Source organism: Sylvia atricapilla, chromosome 2 (genome assembly GCF_009819655.1).
Source record: "Sylvia atricapilla isolate bSylAtr1 chromosome 2, bSylAtr1.pri, whole genome shotgun sequence".
Lineage (NCBI taxonomy): Eukaryota > Metazoa > Chordata > Aves > Passeriformes > Sylviidae > Sylvia > Sylvia atricapilla.
In genome coordinates this window covers 15,741,993-15,768,054 of record NC_089141.1, presented here as the reverse complement: position 1 = coordinate 15,768,054, position 26,062 = coordinate 15,741,993, and the positions used below count along the sequence as shown (strand labels likewise).

At 38.7% G+C, this 26,062-nt stretch overlaps 1 protein-coding gene across 1 annotated transcript in view; it reads left to right on the top strand.

The window, feature by feature from the left end:
- LOC136375398 (roundabout homolog 1-like) overlaps positions 1 to 23,594 on the top strand; it is a 296,044-nt gene extending 272,450 nt beyond the window's left edge. The window contains 9 exon segments of the mRNA XM_066340911.1: positions 1,077 to 1,184; positions 3,838 to 3,982; positions 4,290 to 4,541; positions 8,249 to 8,658; positions 10,528 to 10,659; positions 10,662 to 10,679; positions 18,799 to 19,107; positions 21,076 to 21,278; positions 21,885 to 23,594. Coding sequence (XP_066197008.1) covers positions 1,077 to 1,184; positions 3,838 to 3,982; positions 4,290 to 4,541; positions 8,249 to 8,658; positions 10,528 to 10,659; positions 10,662 to 10,679; positions 18,799 to 19,107; positions 21,076 to 21,278; positions 21,885 to 21,899 — 1,592 coding nt within the window. The 3' untranslated portion in view covers positions 21,900 to 23,594.
- The last annotated feature ends 2,468 nt before the right edge of the window (positions 23,595 to 26,062 follow it).

The window sequence follows — 26,062 nt, the reverse complement described above, 5'->3', positions numbered from 1 at the left end:
TTCCCATGCTTACATTATCGCAAACATTTCTGCAGCAGATGGGGACTGAATTTTTAGTTTTGTTTATTTTTGTTTTGATTTGCTATTTTATGAGTCAATATTCTGATCTTGGTTTTCTCATTTTCTAAGTCAAAGCCATCTTGCTGCTGATTAAACCTATAGCTATTGTGATGGGAACTAACTATTTTGATGAGTTACATGCTGTGCTTCATTGTCACTACTTTATGTCCAGTGGTTCTGTTTATGACACAGTTTTTATTTGCTGTATGAAGAGTAACCTACCTCCTTTCTGTTCTCTCTAAATTGTAATTGCTTTTTAGCACAAGAGTATTGTTCTGCCAGATGAATATTTTACTTCTGATGAAGTTTTACAGATCTGGTTGCCAGATCTAGATTTAAAAGTAATAAGTGTGTACCAAGTGCTTTGGAACTGGAGAGCAAAGTTATGGTAACAGCTATTAGCAAAAAAGGCCTGTAGAACCTGCATGATCCAGTGTAAATAAAAATATTCTTGGAGCCAGCAGACCTGAAACAAAGACTTCTGTTGTAAATCAAATTCAATTGGAGCTGCATTGTTGCTCCAGCTGATCATTCAGCCCTTGTCATACAGAGCTGACTCCTATGTGAGTATGTCACCTTTGAAATACCAAAAGTAGCTGCTGCAGTCCATTCGTTACCCTGCATGCATAAATTGGGCCAAGACCATGGAAAATCAGTCAAGGTGACAGTACTTGTATGTGAAATGCTCACACAGGTGATAGATAGATGGATAGATAGATAGATAGATAGATTCATTGAATCTTGATCATTGCAGAGGCTTTGTGAAAGCCCCATACATAGAATTCCATTTTACTGCATTTTAGCTGTGCAGATACTACGTTCCCATGATTTCCCCCAAGCCTACAATAAGAGGCAAGATAAAAATAAAACATGATTGCAGGATGATTTTTCTTCCACAGACTGAATTTGTTTCCAGTTCACTAATTTCAGGAGATCTTACTCTGTGTTATAAAGCAAGTACATAAAAGTAGATGTGTTCCTGAAGGGCAGCATTAACTATACCATTAAACTTGCAGATTACCGAGTAAATGACAACATTGCTCCAACTATTCCCTACAACCAGTCATATGACCAGAATACAGGTGGATCCTACAACAGCTCAGACAGAGGCAGTAGTACATCTGGTGAGTACCTACAGTAATGTTTTCCAGGACCTAGGTTTTATGGTGTTTAGATGCTGTAGCCATGGTTAGCAATATTTACTGGGCTCAGAGAAGGAGTGATGGGGAGGAATCCATGATCAGTATAAGGTGAACAGCACAAAAACTGTCCCAATAGGTGCTTATATTTCTGTTGCATCCTCATGATTGCCTGGTGTCATGTAAATGTCATTTAAGTAGCTGATTTTCTGAAATTGTGAAAGTTGTGAACTCTAATAGAGGTTGGATTTCCTAATGCTAATGGCATACTGGGTAATGTTATGTTTCCCAGATGGCCAAGTCATAGCAATTTCTTTCCAACTGTCACCAAACAAAAACAAAAAACAAACAAACAAAATTCATTTATGTGTTACCTTCCTGGTACTTTAGTGACTTTTTTTCTCATCTCTTGGGTCTACTTACCCAATTCATGAACCAGCTCAAGATTCCACAGCAGTTGAGTGATACCCACCAGAGCTGCTTTAAGAAGTTTTTCACTTTGTAAATTAAACCTGTGTATTTGATTGAGTAAAAAAGCATTCAGGCATATGTAAATATGTCAAAATTATTTTTATATATCATTTAGATATAGATGGTAGATAATTAAATTTTGTTTCTCATTGGCTTCTCCTGTACAAACGATCTAAACATCCTTTGTAAAAATCTTGAAACAAAACAGCTTTTTTATATTGACCAGAGCACTGAATTTGCACTCTGTGCTTTGGGACCACAGAATATGTTTTAATTCAAAAGTTATGTTTTATCAATGTAGCATGACCTGTTCAGTTGCAGGTTTCATTTCTGATAGAGGTGTATGAGGTAAACCAGAAACTACACATAGGCTTGGTTTGGGGCTTTACCCTAAGTGCATAATAAATGTAATAAAAAATGCCATCAGGCTGTGTTTATTTACATCAAACTAGTTCCAGGGTAAGTTCTGGTCACAGTCATGAGTGCCCTGAACTTTATGTCTGCTAATCAAGATGTAGACTTTTTCCCTTTGATAGTCCACTTGCCTTAATCCCAACCTTTTCTTTGTCCTGAGCAATTCTGACGGAGGCACAGCAGAGACATAAATAGGTTGATGAGCCCTGCTGTGCCTCTGGAGGATCTGAATCCCCAGTGGTTGGGATGAGATAAGCACAGCTCCCAGTTCTCCCAGCTGCTCAGCAGTGTTATTCTAGGAGACAGCCTTTTGCCCCTTCCCAGGTCTAAAAGATCAGGATGTGGTGCTGAGCCTGTGCTCAATGATGTTAAAACTTGAAATTCAGCATGAAACATCTCAGGGGTATGAACCATTTAAATTAAAAACGAGAGCATGGTGTTCTCCATGCTGATACCTATTAGGGTTATTCATAATTCTTAACAGTTTATAGTCCTATGCCAAGGACTCCAGCAGGAATGAAGAAAGGTGACCAAAGTAATAAATTAGTTAATAAATATATCATGTTGCTTAGGATGCAGAATGCAGGTCTCCTTGGGATAGTTAGTGTCTTGCTTGACATACTGAGGTCCCAGAAAAACAACTGTACATAGCTAAAACAGGTGTATCTGGCAGCTAATGGGAGACAATAATAATCAGAACTGCTGTCAGTAAGAGTGGAAAATCTGAGACAGCAGAAGTAAAAAGGAAAAAAACTCCTTCCTAAATCTCACTGCAGTATATTTAATTATGTATGTAACACTTTACTGTGATAATATAAAATCATGCCTCAGTTTAAGAGAGAAATGTGAAGGATTCTAAAACATACTCAAAACCACAATGACTACATAAAAGGAATTTATCTGTAATAAAGGCGTTATAATAGCAAAGAAGGATTAAATCATATATATACCAAGGAACAATGGTTGAGCAAGCTCTCATCATAGCCATGTCCAAACTTAAAATTTTAGACTACCTGAATAATTGATCTTACTCAAAATTATTTGAACTGTTAAGCTGCATTGCTTTATTATGAGCTGTATTTTCCAGTAATAGTAGTTGAAAACATTTGTGGAATACTCATCAATCTTTTTTTTTTTTTCTGTTATTTTAGTTCTTCCAGCAGTTATTTTCAACTGCACCTGCCATTTAGACTAAAAGTAGTAATTTCATTGTGTCTGAAATGTTTCAGTGGACAAGTACAAATTACCTATATTCAGTGACTTAATGCAACAGTAGAATTTTAATAGATCATATCTGTATCATATTGTATTTTAGGTTCTGGCAATTAAATAGGATAAAGGCACTTCAAAAATATGTCTACAGCTCATTTGTTTTAGATGATAATCTTTAGTGTAATTAACAGAAGTAGGAAGCTCACTCTTAATGACATTGCTTGTAAAATTCATTTATGGTCTTATCACATTTTGACTGTTTATTTAAAAAATTAAGTTTGAATCCCATGTGTTTTTTCCCATGTATGTAAATTTTGTGGTTAAATTCAACCACTTAAACTGTAGATCAATTCTACAAAGAAAGCTACAAGCACAAACTAGTGTAAAAAGGAGGAATCCCAATTTGCTCCAAACTGAGCAAAACAATGAATTCTCAAAGAATGCAAGAGCATCTGGGAAGGGGCTACAGGTTTTGGTGTTCAAAGCTAGTGCTGAGGAGAGACTTGAAAGCATTACAACTATGTGCTGCTCTTATTCCCAGGGAGTCAAGGGCACAAGAAGGGCGCTCGGACCCCAAAGGCTCCCAAGCAAGCTGGCATGAACTGGGCAGATCTTCTCCCACCCCCTCCAGCACATCCACCTCCCCACAGCAACAGTGAGGATTACAGTCTTTCAGTGGATGAAAGGTAAGAAAGAGGAAGGGCATTGTCCACCTCCCACTTGAATCACTAGTTAATTGAAGTGTGATTTGCCCTACAAGCTGGCAGTGAGACCTTCCTCCAGCACTGCTCTGGTGCTGCTCCTCGAGCTGTAGCCTGGCAATTTGGAGAGCACTTAGTGGCAGTGCTGTGCATCCACTCAGCACATCCTTACTGAGCTGTTCTCTAGAGCACAGAGAGCAGCTATTGTTTCTGGGCTATTAATACATGTGTCAGATATGCTAATTACACAGTACAAATTTAAGTCCTTATTCTCTTAAAAAATTAATTTTAGCTATGACCAAGAAATTCCTTGTCCTGTGCCACCTGCAAGGATGTATCTGCAGCAGGATGAGCTAGAGGAAGAGGAAGAAGATGAGCGAGGTCCTACTCCACCTGTCCGAGGAGCAGCTTCCTCTCCAGCCGCTGTCTCCTATAGCCATCAGTCAACTGCCACTCTCACCCCCTCTCCCCAGGAAGAACTCCAGCCCATGTTACAGGACTGTCAGGAGGATCTGGGACACACACAACACCAACCTGACCGGAGGTGTGTGAATGCAAATGTAGCGAGAGAGATGTGTCAGCAGTCGTCCGAGCTTCACTGAAAATTCCTGTTGAATTTAGTGAGGCCAACGATTTCCCCATTTTTCTGTTGCTATTTAACTTCTAATCCAGGATGCTAGAGCTATTTTAACCTAAGAAATACATAATTAAGTTGCTTTATTACAGTACTATGGGAAGGAATGCAGTATATCACTTTAGGGTACGTACGATGCTGACATAAGTTAAATTCACAGTCATCAGGTTATTAAAGTGGTATCGTTAACACAGCTTACCATATAATTACAGTTCCATTGTTTCCAATAGATTTACTGCATTATTACCATAAAATAGCATGCATTATTTCACAGTAACTGTGCAATTAACTTGTCACCAATATGTATGAATATATATAAATATATAATTTATATAACCTATAGATTTTCCTCCTCTCTTAAATCCTAATACAGGAAATTACTGCTTACAAAATTTTCTTAACATTTCCATCTAACCTTATTTAAAAGAATGACCAACATTAATAAAGACAGATATTGGCTACAGGGAAATTTTGTTTCTTCTCTGAGTTGCTTTTACAACTGTTTTGCATATAAACTCTCACAGCTTCTCTCCCATAAAACAGTGAATTCTGAATGACCCTTTTTATGTATGATGCTTCCATCTCTTGGCTTTTGTTAAGAAGGCACAGCTTTTCCATCTCAAATCATGGGCTTTCATTATCTTTTTCCTCCAGTGGTTTGCACATCTTGTTTATTGCAACAAATATATAAACTTACCTGCATCATTCTATGTAGAATTTCCATTTTTAGCAAAATGCAGGCCTCTTATAATGAAATTTATATGATTTTTCTGAGTAGACTGTAGAACTTTAATTTTTCAGCGTAAGTTACTGGATATTTTTAGATGTATTTTCCAGAAGGCTTTTAAAAGTTAGGTCATCCTTACGGTTCCCGTGTTTTTTAAGGGGCCCTTTATTTTAAAGGGGCCTATATCTGCTTTTACTTTAGCTCCCTACTTCTTGATCTGCCTTGGTTTGTTTCCTTTACTCCTTATGGTAGCACTTGTATGGTCTATCTTCTCCTTTCCTCTTCATTCTTTTCCTCTTCCTTATCTTCCTGAGTCTTTAAAATCACTCTTTTCATTAGTGGATGGCTAATTTCCTGTCATTTCATTGGCCCTGGTATGCTGGTCCACAGAAATGTTCATTTTAGTCTCTTAAATTTTCTAGGTTATTTGAGAGGTAAAACTAATTGGACCACAAATGAAAAGGGGAAAAGCTACGTGCCCAATAGTCATGAGTGACTGTCCAGAATCTCTATGGTTTTCTGGAGATTGGGACGTGTCCTGACATACAGAATGGAGTGGACACAGAAGCAGATGTATACAAACATGCATAACCAGCCAGGAACTGCCTGGAAAGTAGAAAGTTTGCTGAACACAAAGACTCCTGGCTGATAAATGCCATCAAAAAGTAGTGGCAGAAGGAGCTGGAAGGATGCTCCAATTTAAGTTCCTAGGTCATACAACTTACTCTTTTGTGAACTGAAAAAGTACAATGTATATCTATTTTTTCCCTCCTACAATAGTAAAGTCTATCTTTGCTGGAAGTCTCAGAATTTGTTAGTGACTAATTCTGTATTTCCATCTTTTTAAAAAAAGTTGTTTATTTTCTTTTGCCATGTCCATCTCATCAGTTTAAAAATAGTTACATAATTCTATTTATTTGATTTGTAAGGCTTTGCTGGCTACTTGTTCCATCTGCTGGTGTCAATAGGACCCAGGGCTACTGTTGAGGAATTGGGTGTCCTGTGCTCAGCTGTAACCCATTTTGGAAGGGTGGGGTCCTGTTTCAAGTGTGGTGTGTCAATACTTTCCGACTAAGAACACATTCCAAGCGGTGCCTTTCCACATTGATTTGGGGTGTTTTTTAAATGGTGGGTTTAGAGTTAACATGATGTCTGAAATGCTGTTTGTCATACTTTTTATTAGCTTTACTCACAGTTCTGCAGGGTGTAATTTCATTCACTGGTCAGAACCAAACATCTAGAATAGGATTCTGGTGGCGATGATATTTCTCTGTCTGGTGAGCTTACTGGAAATATAGCAAACTGAAATAAAAACCGTGGTCTGGAGGAGTCAAAAAGGAGAGAAAAAACCTAAAGATTTAGTGGGGCAGTGGGGGATCTCAGTATTAAACCAAGACCTGAGGTAGGAGACAATGTCACTGTTAAAGTGAGAACCTGCATCAGAATAAGGGAAAGAAATATTGTTAATTCTGTATGCCCGGGAACGAGCTGCTCTCAATTAGCCTGTTCCTAAAGGTTGGCAGCCAAACTACGTTTTCAGGAACCCTAACGTATTTTGTATCCAATTGCCTGTCTTCTAAAATCAAAACCTAGAGAACAGACAAATATATCACAGGGACATTTGACACAAGAGCTTTAATTAGGGAGTGAGACTTATTGTGCAAAGTCTCTAGTCAAAGTAGATACAGATTCCAGGTAGCAACAGCTTCTGGGATTTGGGGGAGCTGTTATAAAATAACATGATTATAAAACGATTAATTTATATTTATCCCTAACTGTTATTCATTCTGTTCAGTACTTAATACAGCGAGTGAAAAACAGTGATGATGTAGTCCAGGGAGGATCCAGTTCTCTTTGCTATAGAGTATTAGGTCTTTTCTTGCTAACATTATTTCCAAAATTAATGTATTTATGTATTCCCCTTTATTAAAAATAAAAATTGCATGTCATCCACACAAAAAGAGTCGATTTAACCATGAGAGTCATCTTTCTCAGTGAGATGATAAGAGGGCAAAGTTGACAAAGGAAAATTACTTTGAAATTTTTTTCAAGCAGACTGCAATAGAAATTCCTGGTGGAGCAAAGCCAACAGGAGAACCATTACTGCAGAAAGTGTGTTTCCTGCCAGACAAATGGCAATTAAGAGTGTGTCTGTGGCCCCATGAAGAACTGTTGATGTTGCTACCTGGAACTTCTGAGTGAAGTATTAACTAATCTTGAACATTGATCTGATATCTTATACTTTGCCTGCTTAAGCTGAAGATACCATTAATGACAAATCAGGATGAAAATTAACCTGTGCATCTTGGTACCCTAAGGCCTAGACTAACACTGTGGTAGAAAATTCTTTCATTTCATCACCTAGATCAATTTTTAAAAAAAAAAATTCTCTTTTTCATATCTTTCTGAATCACCAGGGTGGGTGAGGGAAGGAGGTAATGTTAGTGGAGCAATCTGTTTGCATAGATGCATCTGTTGGCATTGATAGTTTTAAGCTATATGTTTACAGTTATTACTTTTGCTTATACTCTCAAGGGTGCACAAATAATTTTTTTAATAGCCACATGATCTATAACCAACTCTTTGTTTAGCTCTACAAGTGTTATTTACAGAAAATGAACAGCTTTATCATTAAGGTCAGTGATAGAGGAACCATATTAAAAAATCAGAATTCTTTGTGATAGATTTCAAGCTACATAGTTGTCAGTTCTGATTTACAGCAGAAGTATAAACTAAAAAACAAACCTGAGCCTTTCAGATATAAATTAGGTTGATTTAAAAAGACAGGCCAAGCTTGCTGGGAAATAAAAAACCTATTTTCATCAATCTGCCATTCCCTCTGACTTCGTTATGTGATTTCAATTTTTCCCACCCTTGTGTTTTTATGCAGACGTCAACCTGTGAGTCCTCCACCCCCTCCAAGGCCCATCTCCCCACCACACACCTATGGATACATCTCAGGGCCCTTGGTCTCTGACATGGATACTGATGCCCCCGAAGAGGAGGAGGACGAGGCAGACATGGAGGTTGCCAAGATGCAGAATAGGAGGCTCCTTTTGCGTGGGCTGGAGCAGACCCCTGCCTCCAGCGTTGGGGACCTGGAGAGCTCTGTGACAGGGTCCATGATCAATGGCTGGGGCTCAGCCTCTGAGGAAGACAACATCTCCAGCGGGCGCTCCAGCGTCAGCTCCTCCGACGGGTCGTTCTTCACCGACGCCGATTTTGCACAGGCTGTGGCAGCGGCCGCGGAGTACGCCGGGCTCAAAGTGGCCAGGCGGCAAATGCACGAGGCAGCAGGAGGTGAGTTGTCCTCTGCTCCATGGGAGAGCCAAAAAAGTGGCCATTGTGGAATGAACCCATCCACAGGCGCTGTCTGAACTCCAGATCTTGGGGTGTTTAGAAGTTGGGAAGAGGCAGAACAGGAGTTTTGGTGAAATGTTCCAAATAAATTGCTGCCCTACAGTGGTTTTAATGAGTAGTTCCTACTTCTTTGGTGTCAGTGACTGTGGAAAAACATCAACCTTGCTGGTGGATTTGCATTCAGAACTGAGTGAGAGGGAGAGAAAAAGATGGATTATACAAGTCTCTTCTTTCCCAATATAAGGCTCCCAGTCTTTTCAGTTGCTCTACATAAGAAGATTTAATATATCTCTGTTGAAATGTCCAAATAAATAGTAAACATTTAGAGTTATAGTTTTTTCTGGATTTAGATTTTTTTTTTTTCTTTTTTTTTTTTTTTTTTTTTTTTTTTTTTTTTTTTTTTTTTTTTTTTTTTTTTTTTTTTTTTTTTTTTTTTTTTTTTTTTTTTTTTTTTGTTTTTTTTTTTTTCTTTTTTTTTTTTTTTTCTTTTTTTTTTTTTTTTTCTTTTTTTTTTTTGTTCTTTTTTTTTTTATAATTCTGTTCTGGCTTTTACTGCTGTATTGGGATGAACTGGCTTTGTGTTGATTTCCTATTTTGGTAGCTGTTTTTGAGTTGCATCTTGAATTGTAGATTATGCTATGCAGCAGGGTCTTATGCGTGTGTGTTGTGTTTTCACTTTTCCTTTCTCCTGAACCACCATCAACATATAAAACATGTTATTTGAAATACTTCATTTTTCACAACATACTGGATACTAGTAGCACTGGGTATATACAGGTAATCAGTAACCTTACTAGGCCAAATGGACTTTGTTAACTACATCTAAAAATAGAAATACAGCATGCTGCTTTCAGGATACAGGTATTAGGCAGTTCCATGAATGTTTTGACAATCAATCCTATAAACTGCCAGACCTGGAAAGTACTCTGTCACAACTGTGTCCACCCTGACTCCCACAGATTTTCAACCTTCCCCCTTCTGACATCCTCTCCTAGTTAACAGTCCTTGTTTCATTTCACACAGCTGTTCATCATGAAGAGTGAGAGGGGAGGTAATTTAGTAATTCTGGATGAAATCCTGACCAATTGAAGTAGATGGCAAAACTCCCATTCCTACCCATGGGGCCAGGATTTTACCCATTTTGTACAAATAAATTCCTATAAATACGTGTAGAGACTTACATATTTAGAACAGGTCTTTTTACATCCAGTTGCTAGTATTTTTGCAGCAGTTAGTTCGTGTTATGCAATGATTTCTATAAATTAGTATTATGTGTGCATGACTGCAGTCCTTAAACTACACTTCTTATCTGCAAATAATCTGTGATGAAATGCTAGCCATCCAGCCTTGATGCCTTCCTGAAAATTCACTCAATGTGGCAGAGGGAAATTCTGTACCTGAGACCTGCTGGTCACTTGCTGTGCTTATGTCAGGGATAAAGCTCGTGTAGCCCAGGCTAGGGGAGGGGAAACCTGAATGAGAAACATTTTGCTCTTTCCAGAATCTGGCTGGATGGGAATCCTGCTTGTACTTGCTTGCTGATGGATTTCGTGCTCCTGGGGCAGGAGCTACCAGCTATCAAGCAGCTGGATAATTTCTGTGCACCAAGCCAACCTGCCTAATGATGGGATAGCAAATGCTTCGATTTAGTTACAGCTCATTCTAAAACTGGATGAGCTTTACTATTGTTCCAACTGTGTATTTTTAGGTTTTGTAAAGCTAGAGCATTCTGATGTGAAAAGAGAAAGTATGAAAAGTCTCCTTTTAGGTAAGAAAAATAACGACTTACTGTTCCTTAACCATTTGCAGGCCGTAGACATTTTCATGCATCACACTGTCCCAGACCCACCAGCCCTGTATCCACGGACAGCAACATGAGTGCTGTTGTAATACAGAAGGTCCGACCTGCCAAAAAGCAGAAACACCAGCCAGGACATCTGCGCAGGAAGTCTACACAGATGGTGAGTCCACTGCAACGGGGGAGAGCGTCAGTGAACCTTCCTAAATGCGCCTTCAGCGCGTGTGCGGGAAATCTTTCCACAGAGACAACGCTGTGTTTCAGAATTCAGTGATTTGTGTTTCCTGTTGCTAAACACACTGAACAGTTTAATCATTTTAACTGCCAGAGTTCCTTAGTACTGTACATTGATGCTTCCACTCCAGAGCCTTGCACCTGTTTTCTATGGTGTCCTAATCGGCTAATTACCGTCATTATTTAAGAGCCCAGATAGCTGAAATAGTACAGTCATTGAGAATAATGTGTGGTAGGATTGAAATCTTCGTCCACGTGACTGACTATTAAAACCTTCAGAATGTGTCTTTTCCTGAAAAAAAAGCCAATCTGCCATTCAAATGGTGGACAGCACAAATCAGTGAATGTAATCCTGACCACGGCATTGTTGCAAGCGGTTACTTTGTGAGTGAAAGCGAAATCTAATCATCTTCTCTCGTGCCTTCACACCAATATCAACTCTTGCTGAAAAGGTAGTGCTTGTATTCTCTGGGGGTGTAGGATGATAATGCAAACATTGTGATGTTGTCTAGAGAGAGCCTTTAATGAAATGCCTCAGGTGGTGCAGCTTTTATTAAAGCACTGCCTTCCAGTTGTATAAAACAATCCGTGGGCTTTGTTGGAAATTCATGTAAGATAATTCCCCAAGACTTAACCCATCTTGTCAAGTTTGCTGAATTTGCTAACAGGAGGGATGTGGGGGGAAGGGGAGGGGAGGGAAGGGAAAGGAAAGAAGGGCAGAGCTCCCCACCTCCTGCTTCTCTGCAACAACAATCTGATTAGGACTTTCATTACCAGCCTGAAATTCTTCAAAGAGGGGCATCATTTGCCATTATCATATGAAGGCTAATATTATAGATCCTTATCCAGGGTTACAAGAAGGGATTTTGAACCACTTCTCCCTGTGATCCTGCCACTTGACGAAAAAATTTAATACAAAACTCAAAGCACGATCAGCAGAAGTAATTTAGCAATGAGTGGTTGTCCGTGCTATTATCTGTACTTTATTCCAAGTATTTTCTCTCAGTAGCATCTATATTAGGCTGCGTTAATGCTGGCATGACACAGTGCACCTGGGCCTCTTGGCTTGTGCCCAGGCCCCTTCTGTCAGCAAAAATGAGCTGTTGGAATATTATCTGATTTCAAGAGGTTATTGCAATGGTTTTGTGCATGTTTGCTTCTGTGAAAGGACAACACAAGGTGTAAATCCCAAAACTGTACCAGAAACGTTTATGAGACTCTTGTAATGCCATTTCACAGGATTTTATTGACATTTTATCAGCTTTTATTCTCTTGAACAGAATGCCCTTAACTGAATAATTGGCAGAGCATCAAGCCACAATACAAGCATAATAGCTAGGACATCAGAAATAAATAAATAAAGGTGTTTTATGTGGCCATTTGCTTCTAACACGGGATAAGAAGAGATGGGCCTGTGTTTGATGACAGGTTTTTTGTGAAAGCAGTTATACAGACTTAAATGATAGAGCCATTGTCATTAGATATTGCAATATAGATTTGACAATCATGATCAATATTTGTTTTGTGTTATGTAGCACCTGCTTACTTCAGCATATTTTCTAATTAGGTAAGAATTTCCACTAACCTCTTTATAGTGCAATACAGTGTGGTCATTCAGGGAATAGCAAATTATGGCTTTAGTTCCTGCAGATCTATAAAATCCAGTTCAAAGGTTGAAGAATTTGTTTGGGTTTGATTTTTATAAATTATTATTTTTCCCCTCAGTCTATTTGCATAATCATATTTGGAACCTTACTGTAGATTCCAACCACCCGCTTTAATAGCCACATCTAGTATATTGTGACCCTTTAGAATTAGCTATAAAATAACATTACTAATTGTTTTCCTTAGGTGGAGAAAAGTGATATGGATGCATGAATGAAACATTTAAGCACAATTGACCTTTCTGAGATATACTTAGTTTTTATACTGGCTTGATGACTATTATTTTTCTTTTTTTATAACGGAGTGCCTTATACAGAGTTGCTTTTTTGCTTCATAATGAATGAACATATATGTGTTTGTAGTAGTGAGGGAATAAAAGCAGAAGCATTCATAAATACTAAAAGAGAAAGAGATATTCCTTCATTACTTTCTCAGCCTCTAAAATGAAATTTTAAAGAATTGCATATAAAGAATTTTCTACTGTTCCCAAATTACCTGAATTAGTACTTGCTAATACTTCTATGAAATACAAGTGCAATGAAGAATTTAAATGATTAGTTAACAGGAAAGATATATAAATAAATTAAAGATTTTAATGAATAGTTGAAAATGCCAGGAGTATTATCAACAAGAGTATTATAAAGCCTTTAAAAATTCTCCATTTTTTTTCTTCATACAGACAAATCTGTGAAAGAAGTTGGTCTTTCTGAAGGTGCGTTTGTTACTAATGTAGCAATAAAAGGCCTACTACTACTTATTTTTAAATAGAGTGCTCTCTGCTACTCTGCATTGTCCAAGTAGTAACAATCTTGTATTTTTTGTGAAGCATTAGTTCAAGTCAGTTGCTACTTTATGTGGGATGGGATTTCACTTCACTGCTTTTGTTCCTTGAGAGTCATCCAGACAGTGAAATGTTCTTCATATTTGTGGCTAAAAATCTTTGCTCAGTAGGTTGTAAGGATTAAAATGTATGAATTTTTAATTGCTCTTCATCTAGCCTTTTAGGAGTTTACTAAGAATGCATTACAAGAACCAACTAGCAGATACACCCTCCTTCTCAACCTTGACTGACCTACTTACATATTTAATTTAGAAAACCAAAACTTGAAAGAATATGTATATCTTTTCTAAAAAGATATGTGGGAGACTGTCTTCTGAACTGTCTTGAGTTGATTTATCAGTTGTTATAAAACCTAGAATTGTAAGCATTTAGATAAAAAGGATAAAAGTACTTGCCATTGTTTTATTCAGTAGGTCTTAAAATAGAAATGTTGCCTTTCATAGTTCACATGAGATTTTAAATCCTGAGTGAGAAAAATACTAACAGTTTTGCAACTAACTGGCTGAAACTGTAACTGAGTTATTTAGCTGTGTTACCAATGACATGATGTCAGGGCAGCTGAATTTCTCACAAAAGACAATTGAACATCTGCCAAATATTCCTCGAATTTCACTTGGAAATGTTAAGCCTTTATGCATGCCAACACCATTTGTACTTTTGTCTCCCTCTGCCTGTGCAGTACAAAAAATCTACTCTGTATGAAGCAAATTTTAGCAAGGTACAAAATAAGTAGGAATGCGTTTCTTACTCTGCTAAAAATCAGCCTGTTATGAATTAAAATAATTTTCAGATGCTTGCCCTCTTCTCAGTCCTTACTTCTGAGTCCATTATGAGACATTTTGTAAAAAAAAAAAAATGCAACAGGCCACAACTTTTATGCATCACATTGGGTGTTACTGTATTAATTTGTTCATCCAATTATTGTGTACAGTGAGCCGTGTTTCTTGAGAGACAAAGCACGAAAACAACCTCAGTACATGAGTAATAGCTCAGATTATGGTGTGTCTGGAAATCTGAAATGCTGTCTAAGGTTTTTTCAAGTCAGGAGCAATCTTGAGGTTTGCATACCAGCATGAACGTGACTAAAATCCACTTTGTGTCCTTGCAGAATGATGGAATGACCTAGGTTGGGGAGGAACCTCAAAGGTTATCTGGTTCAACCCCCCCTACCATGGGCAGGGACACCCTACCTAGACCAGGTTGCTCAAAGCCCCATCCAGCCTTGACTTGAACACTTCTAGGGTCTTTATTGCATCAAATATATAACTCAGTTTTCTCCAGGGTATGACTGAAAAATCTGCAGCTTGATAGAGTTTAAAAGAGAAAGTTGCCTAATAAAGCCTAATTCCCTCATTGGTCACTACTTACAATTCATCTTTTTGTGCTTATTTGTTGTTTCTCCACTTTAGTGCTAAACTAATTTAGCAGATAATTTTTCTTCAATACTCTTTTGCTTATGCTGTGGTTCCTGTGTGTGTTCTCATTTAGAAAATTATCATGTCTCTTTTCAAAATACACCTATTGAAGGTTTCTCCTGTAGGCTGGGCTATGAAATGGCATCCATTAATTGTTTGAGTTACATGGGAAGCAGGGTAACAGTAATACATAGACATGAATGAAACATGTGAGCACAGCTGAATGCTTCTGAGTTCTTTCTATTGGTTTGATGTTGCTTTGTGATTTATTTTTTATTCCTTACAATGGACGCTTCCATTTTGCTTTTAATAAGAAGTGTGCCAGTTTGTACTCGAGGAGGCAGATTGAATCTGGATTTTCTCTGTGATCTGAGCTGTTAAAATAAATACCACAGGGGTGTAATAGTGTTGACCTCTGAAAGGGGATTTTTTCTCACTCGTTAAGGATGTTTCTCAGTCAGAAGTGCTGTGTTAAATGAAGATTTTATATTTTCCCTGCAGTTGCAAAAATGTTAATCTGCAAGTGAATATCACTTTTCTTTAGTTATACTGTACCCAACATAGCTGCTGCCAGTTATGGAACTTTTTGTTCAGTGCATCTTCCCTTTCCTAGTCAGGATTCAGCACCACTTTGTTCACTGGTCCTGTGTATCTGGATAGGATAGCAAGTAGCTTGTTCCAAGCAGTATTTATAGGCTACAGGATGTTTCTACCCTTCAGTATTCCTTCAGCCAGTGCACTGCTATTAACCACATCTGCTGCATGCTGGCTCCAAGGTGGCTGAAAAGGTTGATGTTGGATATCTACACTACCCGTTACATCAGCAGTTCAATAACTGGCTATTCACTGCTTTAATGAAGAGAAAGTGAGTGGAGCATGTGAGTGAGACACAAGATATTGCATTGTCCTGGTTTCGGCTGGGGTAGAGTTATTTTGTTTTCAGCAGCTGTTGCAGTGCTTTGTTTTGGATTGGAATGAGAATGGTGTTAATGATGGTTTTTTACTAAGTCATGTTTATATCCTAAGTCAAAGGTTTTTGTTTTTTTTTTTTTTTTCTTCGTCTTATGCTCTGCCAGGTGAGGAGGTATGCAGAAGAAACTGGGAGGGAGCATAGCTGGGACCAAACTGAGCCAAGGGACATTTCACACCTTGGAACATCATGTCAGTATATAATCTAGGGGTTTACCCAGAAGGGCTCATCTGGTTTCAGGAAGGAGGTCTGGCATTGGTCAGTGGGTGGTGAACCAAATTGGGTGACCAGTGGGTGGTGAGCAATCACATTGTTTTTTTCCCTTATTATTATCATTATTTTTTTACCATATTGTATAATTTTACATTTATTTTCAAATTTTAAATTGTTCTTAGCTCAACTAACAAGTTTACTTTGGTACTCCCTCCCCATTCCACTGGGGTGAGAGAAGAGAGGTGGAAGGTTGAGCAAATAGCTGAGAGAAATTGCATCTCCAGCTGGGCTTAAAACCATGAGAGTCCTTTTTGGTGCCCAGCACACACCCCAAAGGGTGAGATAAGGACAAATCTGACCAGAGGGTGTTAAAAGAAAAGCATCTGTGGTTTCAGAAACCTACACTTCTGAGTTTGAGTATCTTCATCCACCTTCTGAATGTATGTCCTCTTCTGAGGGAAGACATACTGTGAGAAGAAAGTTTTCCTCAAGAAGGAAAGTATTGTTGGATCTCCACAGGCTAATTCAAAATTTGTCTTATTTTTTAAATCTTGTCCAAGTTCTGTAATTGCTACAGTGCTCTGTGAGGGATGGGATCCATCTTAGCCTTGCTTTGGAAGAATAGTTCTTGTGCTTAATAAGCTATAGTCTGGATTGACATGGTCTTATGCACTGGGCATTCAAGGAACATATTACACAAAACTTTGAGGTTTTAGGCAGTCTTCACATGGATTTTCTCATGATTGCTGAATTTTAAGAGGTATATGCTTCTTCAAACAACACTTTCTGCAGCAGGTATTGAGAATCACATGGCTGTTAAGAATCACATGGCTGTGGATCTTTGTGATCCAGAAATTAAAATTTGCATCTCCAGGGCTGGGCCAGCCCAGTGAAAGTAGTTTGGTTTGCTCTTTGGTGGCAGGAACTCCCGGATATTTTAGAAGAGGTGGTCTGAGTGCTACTCTGATGGCTGGAATTAGAGACTTTCACTGCTGAGGCTGTGTACTGAACAGAAGTTACCTCTCTAAGCCATGTTAATGCAACATGACTAATTCTGTGCTTTCTTGGCCCAATATGTTGTAAGGCTTGGTGCTGTGACCACTTCCCTGTGAGCCTGTTCCAGTGCCCAGCCACTCTCTGGGTGAACAACCTTTTCGTGATAGCAATCTAAACCCCCCCTTCATTTTGATTCAGGCGCTTAGTTTATCCAAGCTTACATGATGTCTTTTTAGGCTTTGAAAAAATGACAGTCTTTTTTCTTAAAAGATAGTGACTTTTAAGCAGATACTCAAAGCTAAGTATCAATAGTCGATTGTTTACCTTCAGCTGCTCTCCAGAACTGCTAAGATTCAACAAACAAACTACCCTAATGGGATGTTTTGCTTGCTTTATTTGTTTGTTGTGGGGTTTTTTTTCACCAAGACAATGGAGCTATTACAGCAGGATATAATTTCCCTGAAGTATGTCCAACCTTATAAACCATACTTTTTGATATCTTTCTTCCTCATCATGTCAATCCAACCAATTGATAAAATTTCCTGTCTTGTTTAAGACAAGTCAAGGATAATTCCAAGATAAGTCACCAGGTGAATGTGGTGGATGGTTCCTAGCAAGCTTACACAGAGCAATGAATACTTCATTGCTCCATCTTTCCACAGGGCTGGATCAAGTCACTCATGCTTTGTGTCACTGGAAAACCTCTCAAAATTATCTGGCATGCCATATCTGAACTTTTATGTAAATATTAGATACCTACTTTTTCTTACTCAGGAGTACTACCTTTATTTTTACCCCAATTTAGGTAGATTTCAGTTGAAACATTCTCTTGAATAGACTGAGAATTAGCTGTATTTATAGTGATGTTGTTTGAAAAACACAGCTGCTCCAGAAATGCACACTATTACAAAATGCTGAAGTTCCAGTTTTTAATAGTGAAGGTTTTTTTCTAGCAGTTTCACTTGATAATATTAACCTCATCTCACTTTTTCTAACCTGTTGTTCTCTTATATCTGTGTGAATTGTGCCTGTAGCTTTATTGTGAGGTGCTTTTGTATTGCCACTTCCTTGCTTGACTTCCATATCTTTTTCTTCATATTTGTATTGCACAGAGCACTGTTGTATCCTCATGAACATTTTACATACTCTAGTTTTATGTCCTAATGCAAGAACAGAAAAATATAATTAAGTAAATTATGTGTGTGCTTGAAAAGTAGTGTTTTAAAATATTCAAAAATTTGGAACCCCTTAAGCTGTGCTAATTTAAAGAGACAAATCCAGAAGTCTTTGTGTCTTTTCTTCTTTTTATTGTTGTTTTTTTTCTGAGAGCTTATTACTTCATTGACTGACTGTGCTTTTTTCTGTTTAATATGTCATGACATAGCCACAGACACAAGGATATGTGTGTTATTTTAACCTACTATTTTAAAAGAAGAGTGCAATAATACTCATATTTATCTTACATATGTCAGCAATGCATCTAATGCATGTTCTTACATCCCAGCCTGTTTGCTTTAATGCTCACTACACTGAAGGCCTTGAGCAATTGCAGCACAAGCTGCTGTATTCTTGAATGGACTTAGCAAACAATTACAAATACCAGGAAGGATTTGTTAATATCCGTAACTCTTTGTTGATATCCATAACTGATGTGTTAATATCCAAGTGCCTGTAGTTTATTGCAGCTTTTGGTAATGGTTTTTAAGAAAATATTGTGATTTGAAAAGGCAGGGAGAGGTCGTCCTTTGTGTTTTTAAAGCTCAAGCCTTTGGAAAAATACCCATCAGCAGTTTTCACAGTAACATAATACTTTTGGGGTGGAGAGAAGAGGGCAGAGGGAGGGGGGAGAGTAAATAAGAGTGTCTCTTTCTTCAGTTCAAGTTAAATATTATTTCTTAATTTCACTAACATGTGATGTCATTGTAATTACTCTTTCTCAACCCCACAGATCTGCCCCCTCCTCCTGTGCCCCCTCCAGCCATAAAGTCCCCGACAGCGCAGTCCAAGTCGCAGCTGGAGGTGCGGCCGGTGATGCTGCCCAAGCTGGCCTCCATGGATGGCAGGACGGACAGATCTGCGGACAGGAAGGGCGCCAGCTACAAGGGCAGGGACGGGGCAGAGGGCAGGCAGCACCCTGACGTGCGGACGGGCTCGGGGGAGCGCAGAGAGCCCCTGGAGCAGCCCAGCGACGGCAAGCCACGAGCCAGCAAAGCACCAAAACGAGATGGCACACCAGCAAAAAGTCATCTTCTCCAAGGTCATTCTGCCTGCCTGCCTGCCCGGGGGTTGCTGGGTGTCAGTCGCTGGGAAAGTTACAGGCTGGTGATGTGAAATTAGAGCTGCTGAATTGCCACCATAACTGTAGTGTTGATATGTGTCTTGGTTTGGAAAGGCAGGTGTCTGCCAGGGAAAACTGGAGCTTGCCTTGGAATGGAGAATGTAAACCCCCCTTCCCTCCCAATTATTATGATTTTGAAATGAAGGGACTTTCAGGCAAAGATATGGGAATAGGAATAACAGTTCTTTGCTAGGAATATTAAAAAATACAAATGTAGTAGTAGAAAAAACCCCAAATAAAACAAGCAGACAAAAAAACCTAGAAACACTGACAGAGCCGGAATAAGACCTGACACCCTTTTGGTCAGGGTGTTGTGAGCAGTCCAGAATAAGTCTTCATGGAGTGACAGATGTGGTTCTGTTGGAGTAGAGATGATCCTGTAGAAGGGTCCAGTGATGGTGAGATGGGCCTGGTCTTCCTCTGGGAATCCAGTGCAAACAGGCTGTCCTGGTGTTCTGAATCCAGAACACCTGGTTTTATCCAGGTGGGAATGCTTGGCTCCTCCCACTGGGTGGAGCATCTTACAGTGAGATGATGTAATGTTATCAGTCATGCAGTGAGCCTCGATGGCCCATTAACAGAAGATATCTCCTTGGAGGGAGTCTGGGTGGTGGAAGAGATAAGAACACTGCCCCACCTGGTTTTAACAGCTTGCCCATTAACAGAAGGCACCCACCCCTCCCTCTTTGAGTTAAGAGGAATGGGTTATACAAGAGATAAAGAGAACACCTCCCCAACTGGTTCTAACAGATGGCAAATAGAACACATACTTTTGGTTATATATTGCAGCCCAAGACACAGTGCAGGATCTTGTTAGGGTAAAACAAGCTTATTACAAGCTTACAGAACGTAATTTTTTTATTTTGCTGCCCTTGGATCCATCATTTATTAAAGCTAATGCTGAGGAAACTAAAAAGAAATATTCCTTAAGAGTTATAAGGATCAGGATTCCTGCTCCTACCATACAATTGTAATCTAGTTATATTTAGTGTACCTAAAGATAATCTGGTTTATAAGGGGACTGAGTGAAGTCAGACAGACAAACTTAACTTGCCAACCAGAGGATCAGCACTTGGCCCATTTTGCCAATTTGTCAAGGCCAGAATATGGCCAGAATGGTATCTGGTCTTGTTTTAAGAGTAAGAAAGCCCTAATAGTTGTGGATTAATTATAAATACGAACTCACATAGGATTATATGAGCCAGACCTGATCAAAGAAATTTCTTATATACGGAAAGGGGTAAGTTTATTAATTCATGGAATATGCCAGGACTTCACCAAGACCACAGACTGATACAAATGCTTGGTCCTTTCTGCCCACAGGTATTTAGGGATAACATCAGGGATGTTTGGGTATTAAGTTCATTATGTGGGCATGTGAATAAAAGTTTGATTACAGTGGATTGCTGTAGAGAAGAGTTATTAGAATGCTACCATAGAGGATGGTGGTGCAATATTTAAGCATGGCCACTGATTATGTCTCAAATTCAGCCTGAGAAATTCAGGATCCAGTATTTAGATGGAATGAGTCCTTGTATAATACGTGTATTCTCATTTCCTCCTACTCTGTCATATCAAATATGTACTACAAGGGGTGGGATGTTTTTCATTTTCCTGTAGAACATGGACCAGGGATCCTAAATTGAAATGGACACTAATCATGAATTAGTTTTTCTGTAGTGAACGTTACCATGTAAAAACTATAAATTTCCTTTAGAAAGCTTCTGTAATGCTGCTATGGAACCAGCATATTTCATGTTCTTGTCAGGCATCACTTTAAACCTCCTGAGAATCATAAAAAGTAAATCAACTGCATGCAGAAGAAATTTTAGGTTCACAGTATCTCTGGGCTTGTAAACATAATAATGTTTGCATTTAATTATACAGAGGACATCCTGCCATATTCGAGACCAACGTTTCCAACATCAAATAATCCTAGAGATCCCAGCTCCTCCAGCTCCATGTCGTCAAGAGGGTCAGGAGGCAGACAGAGGGCAGATCAAGCAAATTTAGCCCGAAGGAATGTTGCAGAAATGCAAGTGCTGGGAGCCTATGAACAAGGAGAAGAGGAAGAAGAAGAAGAGATGGAGGTAACTGCAGTTGTAATGTTGAAGATTACTGAAATAAAGCTGGTTTTGTTTTTAGACATATGCCAGGAAAAAAAAGCTTTTAAACCAAAAATATTTCTGTTCAGGAAAATTAGTGCATTTCTCTGTCCATTAACATTATGCCCAATCCGAGTAAACAAACTAAGAATGTGTCAAAACATTTTAAAAAAAAAGTCATATATAATGTAATGTAATTGTTACCACACTAAAACTTACGGAACAGAACTTGCAGAAATACAGTATTTTGAAGAGCACTTTACATTACCCAGATTCTTTCAAAACTGAAAATAGAGAATTAGAGCATCTAAGAGTGCCTTGATATTGCCTTTCACTTCTTTTGATGGTTGATCATTCTAGATTTTATTAGATATTAAGATATGATCTTTTTTCTTTACTTTTTCTGCCTAATGATATTGATTTAATTTAAATATTGATTGTAGAAAGGGTGGCCAACATACAGTTGCACTGCTGTGCATAACTTAAAGTAGTAATTATCATTTAAAGGTGCCAAATCTCGAAGTATGTAAAACAAATTTTAAATAATAAAGGTTATCATGTAGTAATTTATTCCTCTTTTTTTTAACACAGGAAACAGAAAGCTGAAGACAGCGACATGTACTGTAACAGGCTTTTAAAATCTAATCAGAAAAAAAAAATAAATCACTTAAGATGCCTCAAGTCTGATGATGTTTGACGCCAGAAATAATGTTCAGTGCAATCAGAGTGTACAATTTTTCCTTTTTTCCTCATGCCATCAGAATGCTAGTTTTTATTTTACTCTTTCTTTGTAAACCCTCCTCACTAGGAACGGCCCTTGCCTATTCCGTAACGCTGAGTGCATCGCCTGCGCTGCCCGGGCAGGCAGGGAAGCTGCTCTTCCAGGTGCTTGGGCCAGCTGCTGCTCCAGGATTAGACCAGAAGGGAATTCCAGGGCCTGGAATTGTCCAGGGATTCTCACCCAGCGAGGTGGTGCTCAGTGCACTGCCAGCTCACCAGTGAGCCAGTCGATGACACCACCAGGGACGTGGCAGTGGTCAGAGAGGTCCCCAAAGTGAACATGGTGCAGAACATCCTTTGCTTCTCGGGGTTTCACTGTGGTCTGCAGTCAGTGCAAATGGTATCTTGCAGTTTTAGCACAGACTGTGTGTCTTGTGTTCTGCCAGTCTCCTGCTAACCTTTTGCAGATGATACAGTTTGACAAATGAAAGTAGAATTAATTTGGGACAAGATGGCTCTTATTGTAAATATGTACTCATTTTAAACCCCTGTGGTACTTTGATTTGTCTTTCCATTTTCATCATTAAATACATTCTTATTAAAAATGTCCTTTGGGATAGGCAGGGGGTAAGCCAATGTGATTGCTATTTGCCTAATCATAGCATGAGCAAGTTTATCTGAAACTTTTCTCTAATTTTCACCTTCAACACTGCTTATGAAAAGAAAATCAATGGACATTTTTAATAACAATTAGGTAATATCATCAACTGCTACTGGCCCAAATCTCAGACCTCTACTTGTGTCAATTCACCTTAAAGAAGTGCCACTTAAAGAAGTTTTGTTTGATCTTGGCAATGAATTTTTTTGTAATGCACTGCTTATCTTTTTTTTTTTTTTTTGGTTTTAAAAGCACAATCACTAAACTTTGTTTGTAAACCATTGTAACTATTAATCTTTTTTTTTTTTTTTGTCTTATTGAAAATGTTAAGCATTTGTTTGGGATATTTTTCATCTTTTTGTTAATGCTCTATGTTTGTATTTGGAATATTTGAATGATGACAGATGGTAAAGTAACAAAAGTAAATGTGGGCCATAATCAAAACACTTCTCACTTTTCCTGGACTTACAGAAAATGACCAGTTTTTCTGTGGCCTCTCTCAACATTGGATTATCATTAAAGCTGAAATAGAGGCATTAGTTGCATTGAATTTGCCAAATGATGTCCTCTCTCTGTAGATTTTCTGATCTTTTTTGTAATTATAAAATTTCTCTGTCATTGGTGCTAATGGAAAAATGTGTGTTTGTTTATTGACAGCTATCAGGACTAGCCCCAATGGAAAAAAAAAAAAGAAAAAAAAATGTTTTGGTGTTTACCGAGGACTGAAATTTTTCATTTAGCTAATTTTTAAAGAAAGGTTCCATAGAAAGGGTGTGCAGTACTAAAGGAAAAATCCATGTGATTAATGTTTTCATTATGTTCATGTAAGAAACCTCATATTTTAGCCATAATTTTGCATACTGAGGATCCAATAATCAGAAAAGTAATTTTTGTCACATTATTTATTAAAAATGTTCTCAAATACATAATCTTTCCTGCATAATTTCTTGTGTTCCCTGAAGCATGGTTTTAGGGGCAACTCTAATATTATTTCCATTGGCAAGAGCCAGGATCTGTTCCACTGAAATCGTGCAGCTACAGTAGCGTGAGCGAAGTGGGAGAGCTGGATGCAGCCTAGGATTTTACATAATTACGTTTGTTTGCCTTAAAGATCTGATTTTCGGGAGCTTCATGGACTGTGATAATGAAAACTTCTCTCAGCCTGCCAATTTCCAGAGAGAGCTGATGAAGAAAATCTGTACCAACAAAAGCATTCACCTCGGGGGGGAGACACATTGGCCACAAAAGAAGTAAGATCCAAATAAGTGAAGAGAATGAATGTTATGGGTCGATGTTTGTTGGGACATGCACAAATCCAAGTTTCCTGGCCTGCCTGCTGTAGCCATTCTGTGGTTGGCAGAGCCCTGCTGTTGATCATGGTGGAGTAGGTAATGGCCCCTTTTCCACTCTTGTATTTTCATAAGGCTGTAACCCTACTGATCACCCTTTCCTTATCCTCTGCCCTTCATCCCAGTTAAAAATTGCTGATTTTGACTGACACACTTCTCTCTGCTGTCTTGCCACGGAACACTGCTAGAGCCTTAACAGGCACAAGGCTGGTACAGGTAAAAATCAAGTACAGATTTTTTTTCATAGCTGCAGCTTTGAAGCACATATGAAGATTAGGTAGAATTAAGTTAAATGTATAGCCTTTCTGTGTTGACTTTTTTGGGGATGTCTTCAGTCCTTGTGCCTCAGATCAGCACATGTTAGAGGCAGCATTATCCAGGCAGGAGCCCACAGGCAGCCTGGGATGTGCCACAGGAGATAACCATCTGGCCTGCACCTTGCCTTTGGAAGAGGCAGGAGAGGTTTCACAGGCACAGCTGAAAGGCTTTCCTGGCACCAGAAACAGCCTCTTGGTTTGGGGTGAAGCCATTCCCACAGAGGGTGTGGAGAAAAAGGTGGAGCTCAAAGAAGTGTCCCTGAGCGTGTCAGCCACTTGGCACAAAAGAACCCACTGCCAAAGGTGTTGTGCGACATCTCAAAACTGGGATCTGGTTGCAGCTGTGGTGTGCAGACACCTCTGTAAGGTGTGTCTGCCCAGAAACACTGGTGCTGCATTGCCCAAAATAACAGGTACCCACTTCATTCCCTGCTGGCACAGTGACAAATTGGAAACCAAACACTTGGATCCCAGCAACATCCATCTGTGCAGCTTCCCTGGAAGTCAGGCTCCAGCTGAAGTCCTGACCCCAGCCAGCAGTAAGTGGGAAATGTTGCCCTATTAATTTTTTTAAGTTATAGATTTGTTGATGGCTGTTGATGAACCCTTAGAGGTTTTTTGGATTGTTTCGTGATGCATTCACTTGTGTCTGGCAGTGTCTTGAACAGCGTGTCGTAGAGTTGTCAAGGGTTCTTGCACCCACACTTGGTTCTTGGTGCACTCTGGCCTTACCAAAACCAATGTCATTAAGAGAAAGTATGTGCAAGGTTGATCTTGAAATTATGACTCCCGTTAGCCAATGTTGGAGACACACCTGCTTTGGTCTTTGCCATTGAGGTACAGTAAAATGAGGTCATTTACACAAAGTTACTTTTCCTAAAGTGTTATGAAGTGATTGGAAAGCCGACACAACCGAAGTAGTGCTCAGGGGTTTTGATTATGCTCTATACCTGAAAAAGCAAGTACTCTACTGGAAGATCTGTAGTTTTTGTGTGCTGAGTTAACATAATGGATAGAGACATTTTATTTTTCTCTTGTAGTGTTTCCTGTGAAATCCTGTATGAGTTCCTGTTAAATCTGATTTTACTTTAAGTAAAGTAATACCTGCTAATATACTATGAAAGAGGTTTAAAATCATACTTGCAAAATTTTATAAAATGCCTTGTATATATTTTAGGGGTTTTTTAATCCAATGCGTTTATTTTCCAAATGAGTAATTATTCTGATGTATAAATGGAAAAGTGCCTTTATTTTAGGATAATGCAAAAATTCCCTAGATCTGTATTTGGAAAACCTGTGCAGGAGTATGTAAGGTGCAACTGATCATGAAACCAAGCAATGGAATTTGCTTCAACTCTTGTAAATGTAAGGTATCTACCACCTCACTTGTATTCCAGAATCAGCTATTTGTTAAAATAACAACTTGGTTAATTTATAGCTTTAGTCAGCATGTAAATTTTATACAGTATTTTGCTTCTAACATTCTCTACTTTATTTTTCTTTAATCTATTGTCTTCCTTAAGTAAACTTAAGAGGAAAGAGCTTCCATGGGAAAAGCTTCCATGAGGATCTGTCCAACACAGCATCTGTTGTGCAATATGCTTTTCTGAAAGGTGACATCCCACCTCTGTATTCATAGCTCCTAAAAGATTTTCTGTCAGCAACAGAACCTTCTATTAAAAATCTAAAATGCTTTATCCCCTAAGTGACGTTTACAAATAAATT